Source organism: Plecotus auritus, assembly GCF_963455305.1.
Source record: "Plecotus auritus genome assembly, chromosome: X".
Classification (NCBI taxonomy): Eukaryota; Metazoa; Chordata; class Mammalia; order Chiroptera; family Vespertilionidae; genus Plecotus; species Plecotus auritus.
Window position 1 is genome coordinate 138596249 of NC_137784.1, and position 10782 is coordinate 138607030.

The 10782-nt window shown below is 49.3% G+C and overlaps 1 protein-coding gene across 1 annotated transcript in view; it reads left to right on the forward strand.

Annotated features, from left to right (window-relative positions):
* The window catches only part of SYP (synaptophysin), an 11356-nt gene extending 2090 nt beyond the window's left edge, over window positions 1-9266 (forward strand). Inside the window, 6 exon segments of the mRNA XM_080652666.1 lie at window positions 266-308; window positions 311-389; window positions 3061-3256; window positions 3930-4121; window positions 5503-5833; window positions 9105-9266. Coding sequence (XP_080508792.1) covers window positions 266-308; window positions 311-389; window positions 3061-3256; window positions 3930-4121; window positions 5503-5829 — 837 coding nt within the window. The 3' untranslated portion in view covers window positions 5830-5833; window positions 9105-9266.
* The last annotated feature ends 1516 nt before the right edge of the window (window positions 9267-10782 follow it).

The window sequence follows — 10782 nt, forward strand, 5'->3', positions numbered from 1 at the left end:
AGAGACTGAGACAGAAGAGAGAGAGAAGGAGGGGGTCAGAGCATTGAGAGGTACAGACAGACAGAGACATCAGGAGAAAGACAGGAAGAGACAGCCACACCCCCGAATCAGCTTGTCTTGGGTCTGATGAGCCCTGATTAGGGGGTGGGGCGGGGACCGGTCCATCTGCTGTTGCCTGTGCTGGGCCCTGATCTATCCAGACGAGGGCACCCCCATCCCAGGTGCACACAGGCTCACCATGCTATCCCCATCCCTGCTGCCCAAGGTCTTTGCCATCTTCGCCTTTGCCACATGCGGCAGTTACAGTGGGAGCTCCAGCTGAGCGTGGATTGTGCCAACAAGACCCACAGTCTCCTCAACATCGAGGTTGAATTCGAGTACCCCTTCAGGTGTGCCCCACCCTAGCCCACCCCTGGGACCCCAACAGACCTGGGAGAGGATGGGGGTGGGGTGGGACCTGCCAACCTCTCCTCCCCAGGGGCTCCTGCCCAGACCCTACCTCAGGACACTGTACCCGGTCAGGTCACTCCACATGCACTGAGCACCTACCTTGTGCCAGGCACTGCTCTAGGCCTCTATGACATGTGGTGAGCAAGACAGGCATAGGCTTCTCTGCCTGTGGAGTAGCCACCGCTCTGTCCCACTGCTTCACTAATAAACTGTCACTTAAAAAACAAAAGACAGGCATAGGCTGTTGCCCTCTGACTCTGCTCCAGTGAAAGGGAGGAGCAGGAGACGGGCAATAAAAAAGGTTCAAAAGCAAAAGCATATATAGCTTTAACACTATGTACTCAACTAATGTTAGCTGCTAGTAATTCCCATTCATTCATTTCATACACATGTTTCTGAGACTCTGATATATGCCAGGTACTGATCAAAGTGCTGGTGACATAACAGTGAACAAAATAGACCAAGCTCCCTACCCTCATGGAGCCAACAGTATAACAAATTAATTAATAAAGAGAATAATTGCCGATTGGGAGAAATTCAAGGAAAGGATCCTCATGCAGGGTTTTAGGATAGAGAATAATGAGGGGGTGCTGTTTAGCTCCAGGGAATGATTCAACTCCATTAAACAATTGTGATATTTATTGGCTCAAGAAATGTTTACCTCCTGACTGGCAGGGAGATAGAGACCCAGAGACACAATTTCAATAGAGGCTTCAGAGGCCCCTCCACTACTTGGACAAATCACATAACTGCTCTGGATCTCAATTTCCTCATCTATACAATGGGATAATAATCACAGGATCATGATGAATATTAAATAAATACTTATAAAGCGTTTAGCACAGTGCCAGGCACACAATCAGTACTCCATATGTATTTGCTAACATAAGGAAAATAAATAAGTTCAAGGGACTCAGGAAAGAGGTCATTAATTGAGTTGGAAATTGGAGGGGGGTGAGCACTTAAATGGAGGCTCGGGAGATTACCCAGGGTGAGAGGACAGGAAAGCCTAGCACAGGCCCTGAGCAATGGTGGAAAGAAAAGGAGGTGCCAGGGAGGTGTGGCCTGAGAGGCTGGGGAGCAACCAAGGATCCAACAGTTCATAGAAGCCAAGGAAGAAAGATTGGGAAAGGAGGGGGAGTTGGCAGCATGCGATAGTGCTGAGCGCAGGCCCTTTGAGAAGTCAGAAGACCACAAAAATCTGCAGTCACTCCCCAACACCTCCCATGCCTAGGACCTCAGGTCCTGAGGATCTGCCCTTTACCCAGAAGTCTCCCAGGAAAAATTCTGTGCCATGGGTCCCCCTGACCAACTCACCACCATCCCAATACCTCCCCAAGGGCCTTTCATTCCTCCTTGGACATCCCCACTCCCAACCCAGCATACTAGAAACCCAGCAACCCAAACCCAGATTTAACTCCTAGTTCCCAACATCTAGCAGCTGCACAATCTTGAGCAAGTGACTTAACCTTGCTGAACCTCTGTTTGTTCATCTGTAAAATGGGTATAATAATGCCTGCTTTAGCGAACTGCAGGAGGATCATTAGATGAGGCATTTATGCAAAATAGTAGGGGATCAATAAGTGTAAGCCTTGGGACCTTTGCTACACAAGGACACTGGCACAATTGGCTCAGTCTCAGGATCCTGCATCCCAATCTGAAGTGAGAGCTCTGTGACCTCACCACCACACACATTTCTCCCTATGACCCCCTCCTCCATCACACCACAAGAAAGGCCTTAGCCTCACACCCTTCCAATCAGCCCCTCCCTCCCTCGAATACACACATCATGTTCCAGGATCCCTTCTACCCTCCTGTCAGTCTGTCTCTTCCTATTTTGCAGTCTCTAAAGAAATGTAATGCATACATTTCTTTCTCTTGGGGACCTGAAGTAGGATGGAGAGAAGAATCAATATGATGTAGGGGGAAAATAAATGGTTCAGATCACAAGTCTGCTATTCCCTCGCCAGCTGTGTGACTTTAGTTAAGTTAATGTACTACACTGAGCCTCTGTACATTTCATTAACTAGACATTGATTGAGCACCTAGTATGTGACAGTTTCAGGCCCTGGAGACACAGCAGTGAACAAAACAAAGGGAAAAGCCCAGCCTTCTTGTAATTACAGAAAAAAAAAGAGAAAAATGGTATGTCAGTTGGGGTATCACTGCTACAGTGAAAAAAAAATGGAGCAAAGAAGGGGGCTAAGGAGTGCTGGGAAGGAAGAGTTGAATTTAATTTTAAATAGTAAGATGAGGGAAGGGTTCACTGAGAAGGGAACAACTGAGCAAAGCTTGAAGGAGATGAAGGGAGTAAGACATAAAGCTATCTAGAAGAGCATTCCAGTGCAAAGATCCTGGAATGGGAGGGTGCCTTGAATGTTCTATGAGTAGCCAAGTGGCCAAGGTGTCTCTGTTAAAATGAGAGATGAATAAAGCTTATTTCATGGGATGCTATGAGCAACCAATGAAATGTGACTGGTACACAGTAGGTGCTCTGTGAATGGTTATATCCTCCTCTTCCGGGGACCTTGTCAATAGCGGGGACTCATGACTAGGCAGGGGGGAGCGAATTCTTAAAGTCTGGGCCACACCTGCTACCTTTCTCTGCAGGCTGCACCAAGTGTACTTTGATGCACCTGACTGCAGAGGGGGCACCTCCAAAGTCTTCCTACTAGGGGACTACTCCTCATCAGCGGAATTCTTTGTCACCGTGGCTGTGTTTGCCTTCCTCTACTCAATGGGGGCTCTGGCCACCTACATCTTTCTGCAGAACAAGTACCGAGAAAACAACAAAGGGCCCGTGCTGGTGAGCCCCCACATCCACTTGTATGCAGGAGCCAGGGGACACAGAGCCTCAGGGAGCCAGTCATGTTCATGGGTTACATCAAATCCCAGACAGGCCCACATGCAAGCAGCCACCATAACAGCCACACATGCGACTGCTGCTGGTGCTGAACACTAAATCATAGAGTGACAGAGACACACTCACAGCCCACACAGAATCGCAGACAGGCCTACACCTGAAACCTGCTACCTCTCACACAACCACACAGTCTAGATCAAAGGAAGGAGCACACAGAGGTTCACTGTGACAGTCGTGTTTGTCATGCCACACAGACACACTGATTCTTACACAGGTGTACTCATATACCCTCATCCCAGACACAAAATGATACATATTCCCACATTCAGACGAAAGTGGACACAGTACTTTTCGCAGATTCGACAACCATCCTCCAGAATTCCCCCACACCCACACCCACATATCAACAATCACACTCCCACATCCTCTGTGTCACCCACAAGCCCAAGCTAGGAGGGCCACCTTCAAGTGAGTGCTGGGGAAAAGGCAGAGGAGACAGACCTCTTCTGAGGGACCCCCCTCTCCCAAGAAAGCCTGTGATCTGAGGAGGCCCCGCAACCCAGTATGAAGCAGCCCACTCACAAGTGCCATCCTTCCTCTCCCCTGCCCATCCTAGGACTTCCTGGCCACTGCAGTGTTTGCCTTCATGTGGCTGGTTTGCTCATCGGCATGGGCCAAGGGGCTGTCGGATGTGAAGATGGCCACGGACCCAGAGACCATTATCAAGGGGATACCTAGCTGCCACCAGAAGGAGAATACATGCAAGGAGATAAGAGACCCTGTGACCTCTGGCCTCAACACCTCCGTGGTGAGCCCTGGGAAGCTGGCTAAGCTGGCTGGGGAGGGAGGCTAGGTCACTTATAGTCTGGCATGGGATGTGGTGGAGAGAGAGAATAAGAGAATTCAAATACCCAGAGAAGGCATACCAACAGCAGAGCCTTGAAGGATTAGATAGCAATTGTAACTACTGTGACACCACAAACTGTCCTCAAGAGGGGAACATGAGATCTTCTGTACAATTAAGTTTGGGAGACCTGGATCTCAGCCCCAGCCTCATCATGTAAAATCTCCAGCAACTCAGTACCCTCTGGAACCTTTTTTCTTTTTTTAAAAAAAACAACAACATTTTTTATTGATTTCAGAGAGGAAGGCAGAAGGAGAGAGAGAGAGAGAGAAACATCAATGATGAGAGAGAATCATCGATTGGCTGCCTCCTACACGTCCCACACTAGGGGTTGAGCCCGCAACCTGAGCATGTGCCCTGACAAGGAATCCAAGCATGACCTCCAGGTTCATAGGTCCACACTCAACCACTGAGTCATGCTTGCTGGGCAACATGTATTTGTTTTAATATAAAAGTATGTTTACATACTTTATAGATGTGTAGTTATACATATATTTGGGTATACATATATATGCGCACTTACTCATCTATTAGTGGTACATTTAAATATTTAATTGAAGTTTATGCTTAATATTTTACTATATCACAAATTTAGATTTTACTATATCTTATACATATACTAGAGGCTCGATGCACAAAATTCGTGCAAGAGTAGGCCTTCCTTCCCCCAGCTGCTGGCACCAGGACAGGGCTTCTGTCACAGCCCCAGCTTCGTCCAGAAGGTCGTCCAGTCTAATTAGCATATTACGCTTTTATTATTATAGATAAACATGCATGTGTAACAGGTAAATGTGCAAATATATAAACAAATGTATGCAATATTACTAGATCCCAACATCCCAGGAATCTGAATTCTTTTTAAATATGTTTTTATTGATTGCAGATAGGAAGGTAGAGGGAGAGATAGAAACATCAATGAGAGAGATTCATTGATTGGCTTCCTCCTGCACATCCCCCACTGGGGATCCAGCCCGTAACCATAACCGGGCATGTACCCTGACTGGGAATTGAACTGTGACCTCCTGGTTCATAGGTCGATGCCCAACCACTGAGCCATGCTGGCGGGCCCAGGAATCTGAATTCTAACACGCTCTACTCTCCCCGACCCCCAAGGTGGTTTTTCTGCACATTGACGTTCATGCGCTGGGACTCGGTGGTCTGGGTTTCTGAAACCATCACCCTTCAGAAGCCCGAGGATCCATGCCTGAAGCGCACTGCCTCGAAGTTACCTGGGGCCACCAAGGCAACGGGAGTGTGACGACAACCTGGCTTTATCTCCCCGCAGGTGTTCGGCTTCCTGAACCTGGTGCTCTGGTTCGGCAACCTGTGGTTTGTGTTCAAGGAGACAGGCTGGTCCGCCCCATTCCTACGCGCACCTCCTGGTGCCCCCGAGAAGCAACCGGCGCCCGGGGACGCCTACGGCGAGGCCGGCTATGGGCAGGGCCCTGGCGGGTACGGGCCCCAGGATTCCTACGGGCCTCAGGGCGGCTACCAGCCCGACTACGGGCAGCCCGCCGGGGGCACCGTTGGTGGCTATGGGCCTCAGGGCGACTACGGGCAGCAAGGCTATGGCCCTCAGGGTGCGCCCACCTCCTTCTCCAATCAGATGTAGTCTGGTGAGTGACGGGCGGGCGGTGTGACCAAGGAGGGTACCTGAAAGGAGATGGGCGGGTCAGTGAACCAATAAGAGTCCGTAGTAAATGGTACGTGAGACGCAGGCCAGACCAGTGAGGGTGGGAGTTTGAAGGAACCAATACAGAGGCGCAGCTAGCTACAAGCGAAGAGCGAAAAACCTATCCAATGAATGGAAAGGAGAAGAGTGATGCTTGAAGATGGGAAGAATGAAGAGCCAATGGGAGAGGTAGAAGTGCAGCTCCGCGGGAAGAGAGGGGACAGAGAAACAGGCAGAGCAACCAAAGAAAGTAGGGAATAGCAGAGGGACTAGCGTAGTGGAGAATTAGCGGAGCATAGGAGCCGATCAGAGAAAAGGAAATGGTCTTAGAAATTACTGATAAGGCCAATAGATGATGAGAGTAAACTGGCTTGAATCATGACGGTCAAACAAGCTCACCAATCCGGGAGGAGGTGATTCATCTGCCACCTCTCTCCAACTCTTCAGGTGGGAGAGGTGGTGTGGAATTTCAAAAAAAAGGGATGGAGTGGGGTCATTGGAAAGGTTTGCTGGCCTTCTTGCCCGACCTGAAAAGAAAAGTGAGATTTCCCTCATACATGAGGGGGGAAGAAGGGGAGAAGAGGCAGGGTGGATGTCATGAAAGGGGAAAGGCAAGGAGGTGGCAACACGTGGATGGAGGTAGCTTCTGGCACTTGGCCAGAATGGAAAGGGCAGGAAGCAGTTTCTTACGCATCCCACAGCTAATTCATCAAAAAATCCTGTTGGCTCTACCTTCAAAGTATAATCTATAATCTTCCCACTACTCACTGTCATCTCCCCCAGACATCTTACGTTTCCACCCCCATTCCCGTTCTGTTCTATTCACAGCATTGGGAGAGATCCCATTAAATCTTAAGTCAAGCCCTAGCTGGTTTGGCTCAGTGGATAGAGCATCACCCTGTAGACTGAAGGGTCCCAGGTTCAATTCTGGTCAAGGGCACATGCCCTGGTTACAGGCTCTATCCCCGGTGGAGGGCATGTAGGAGGCAGCCAATCAATGATTCTCTCTCCTCATAGAGATATTTCCATCTCTCTCTCCCTCTCCCTTCCTCTCTGAAATCAATAAAAATATTTTTTAAAAAGTCAGGCCACCTTCCTCCTGTGCTCAGAGCTCTACCAGGGCTCCAATATCACTCAGATTGAAAGCCAAAGGCTTCACAGGGACCTACACAATCTAGCCCCTCCCCTCATTTCTCTAACCTCTCTCACCTCTTACCCTCCCCCCCGCCACACACACACACACACACACACTGTTCCAGCCACACTGGTCACCTCCATGTTCCAGGCAAAATCCAACTTCAGGGCCTTACCTTGGTACTTGCTTTCCTATTGGAGTTTCACAACCACACACACTGATAACCTCACCTGGCCAGGTCCTTACAAGTCCCATTTCTTACCTCTCTCATAGTACCCTGTGCTTTTCTTTACCACAGTTTGTAATTATTAGTTTATATATCTTTTATTAATTTGAAAGAGAGGGAGAGGGAGGGAGAAAGAGAGAGAGAGAGAGACATCAATTTGTTGTTCCACTCATTTATGCATTCATTGGTTGACTCTTGCATATGTCCTGACCTGGGATCAAACCTGAAACCTTGGCATATTAGGATGACATTCTAACCAACTGAGCTCCCCAACCAGGGCTTAGTTTATACATTTTTTGGCTGTCTCTTCCACTAGACTAGGGAATGTAACCAAGACATATTCATGCTGTGCACATACCACTTACAGGACTACTAATGTTAAGACAAATTTATTGAAAAAAATAATAGCAACAACATAGCATGTCTTTTTATTCTTCTCTGCTCACAATCTTCCCATGACTTACACCTCATCCAGAGTTAAAACTGATGTCCTCACAACCTAGTCCTATGAGACCCCATTACCTACCTCTCTGACATCACCTCCCACCACTCTCCCTTGCTTATTCCACTCAAGCCCCATTGACTTCCTTGCTGTACCTCAAAAGCACTGAATGTAGCCCCACTCCAGGACCTTCCCACTCCCTGTACCCCCTGCTTGGAATGCTCTCCCACCCCCTAGTTATCTGCATGGCTCATTCCTTCACCTCCTTAACTTCTTATTCCAATGTTACCTCTGTGGTCTTCTCTGACCACCCTACTTACTACAGCAACCTTCCTTCCCTTACTGGCACTCCTAAACCCCTCAGCCTGGTCTACTTTTTGTTTTTCCATTTCACTTATCACCTTATGTTATACTAGATAACTATTTTATTTTTAAATATATTTTTATTGATTTCAGAGAGGAAGGGAGAGGGAGAGAGAGCTAGAAACATCAATGATGAAAGAGAATCATTGATCAGCTGCTTCCTGCACGCCCCCTACTGGGGATCAAGCCCGAAACCCAGGCATATGCCCTTGACTGGAATCAAACCCAGGACCCTTCAGTCCGTAGGCCAACACCCTATCCACTGAGCCAAACCAGCTAGGGCTATACTAGATAACTTTATACATTACTATAAGCCTGGTGCACGAAATTCATGCACTCGGGGGGGAGGGGTGTCCCTCAGCCCAGCTTGCACCCTCTCGCAGTCCCAGAGCCCTCAGAGGATGTCCAATGGATGGCCTAGGCCCCACGGGAGCAAACCTAAGCTGACAGTCAGACATCCTTAGCGCTGCCACGGAGGCAGGAGAGGCTCCCACCACCGCCGCTGCATTCACCAGCCATGAACCCGGCTTCTGGCTAAGCGGCGCTCCCCCTGTGGGAGTGCACTGACCACCAGGGGGAAGCTCCTGCATTGAGTGTCTGCCCCCTGGTGGGCAGTGTGCATCATAGCAACCGGTCGTTCTGCATTTCAGTTGATTTGCATATTAGCCTTTTATTATATAGGATGTTTATTCCTTGAAGTCTGTCTCCCTTGCTACAATGTAAGCTCCACAAAGATGAGAATCTTGGTTTGGCTCAATATAGATTATAACCAATATAGATTATAACAGTTCCCATTAATGAACATCTTTGGGTTAGGGGAATGAGGACCATAATTTCTTTGGTACCTTACCTAGTAGGGCAAAATATACCTTCCCAGTAGGAGCAGCTGGGATGAAACTGACTACAGGACTCTGAGTGAAAGAAAAAGGAAGAAAAGGCATGTCAGACAGATGGTAAAGCCAGGGCAAAGGCATACCAGCCCAGCCCCTCCTGAAGGGCACCACCTGTGTCTGGACCCCTTCTCCTTTCTGTGTCTTTTGTCTCTACAGGTCAGTGCAGCCCAGGAGGACCCCATGGGTGGGCAAGAGCTCAGGAGAAGGCCTGCCCTCCCTGCTCACCCCTACATCCCAGGTCTCCGCCCCTCAAGCCAGGAGACCCTTAACTGTCCATATATATATATATATATATATATATATATATATATATATATATGAAACACATAGATATCTATTTGTCTGTCTGAGCTCTGCCCCCACTCTGCTCCCCTTATACATTAGGGCCCCAATCTTTAGTGGGCCCCTCTCTTATCCTTAGCCCTTTCCTTGCATCTCTTGGCCCCTCTCTGTTCCCTGGCCCGGTGCCCTGAGGTTGAGGAGGATTCTGAACGAGGGACAGGGAAGAGACAGACCTTGGCTGTGTGGGTAGGGTGGGCCTGACTTCAGAGTCTCTCCCTTCTCTCCCTCCCCTCCTCCCAACTCTGGCCTTGATTTCTCCAGCAATGTTTGAACAATGGCCATTACAGAAAATTCAACCCTGATTTGAGGGAGAAGGCAGATATTGGAGGGCTTGGGATTCAAGGTGGTCTTGGAGAGGAGCTCTGGGATGGAGGGGACTAGTAAGCAGGGAGGTTGGGTTCCAGACATACTAGAAGTGGAGTCCAAAGGAAAGGGGTGCCCTAGAGCATTCTGGAAAGGAGCTTGGAAGGAGGCTGAGGGTGATCTTTCTACAAAGATCACAGCTTTGAGTGAAACAGTGGGTGGGCCCCCTGTGTGGTCAGGGCTTGTAGTAGGACTTGGTTCTATGGAAGGGGTGTGACTTGGGGGCCTGGGGACAGGGTTTGGAAGAATGCTGAGAGTTCTAGAGGGGGTGTGGCTTGAACCAGGCAGTGGATGAAGCTCCAGAGTGGGTGGGTCTTGGATTGGGACCAGAGTCTACTGAAGAAGTGTGGCTTGGAACATTCAGGAGACTGAGTTTGACTCTAAAGCAGGAAGGCTGAAAGGGTGATTCAGTAATGGGCCACCCTTGGGGTGAGGAGCGTGGCCAGGGTTCTAGATCGGGTGGGGCTTAGAATGGGGCATGCTTGGTGGTTTCAGAGGGGACAGCCTGCCCCATCACCCCACAATGGAACAGTAAAGAATATATGTTTTAAAGTTGGGCAGGTTTGGTAGTGGCTAGGGCCTAAGGGATGTGTTTTGTTAGGGGTGGGGGGGCAATATCCCTCGCTAAGGCTAGGCCTGAGGGGGCCTAGGGAGAGCTGAGAGGTATGGCTTAAAGGGTAAGGGGTGGGATCCAGAGAGAGGCACCCACACATACCCTTCCTTGCCCACCCCCACGACGGCACAGTTAGGTAATCAGAGGACAGAGCTAATGGGCCTGTGGGGCCAGCCTACCCCTCTCCCCCTTTCTCCTACCTCCTTCCTCCCTCCACACCCCACCCGTCCTGGGATGGTTGGAGATCCGGTCTGGAGCCCCTATCCTACACCTTCTGCTGTGTCTGTGATGTCGGTAGTGCCTGTGACCGTGTGTTGCCATTTTGTCTGGCTGTGGCCCTTCTCCCTCCCCTTCGGACCCCCACCCTTTCCCTTGCCCTTCGGTATTGTTTGAAGACTCCCTCCCAGAGGAAGAACACATATGATTCATTATCCTCCCCTAAATAAAGTCCTCAACCACCTAGTACTCCTGGCTAGACTTCTCAGTGTGTCTTTTTTTAAAATATGTTTTGAGTTT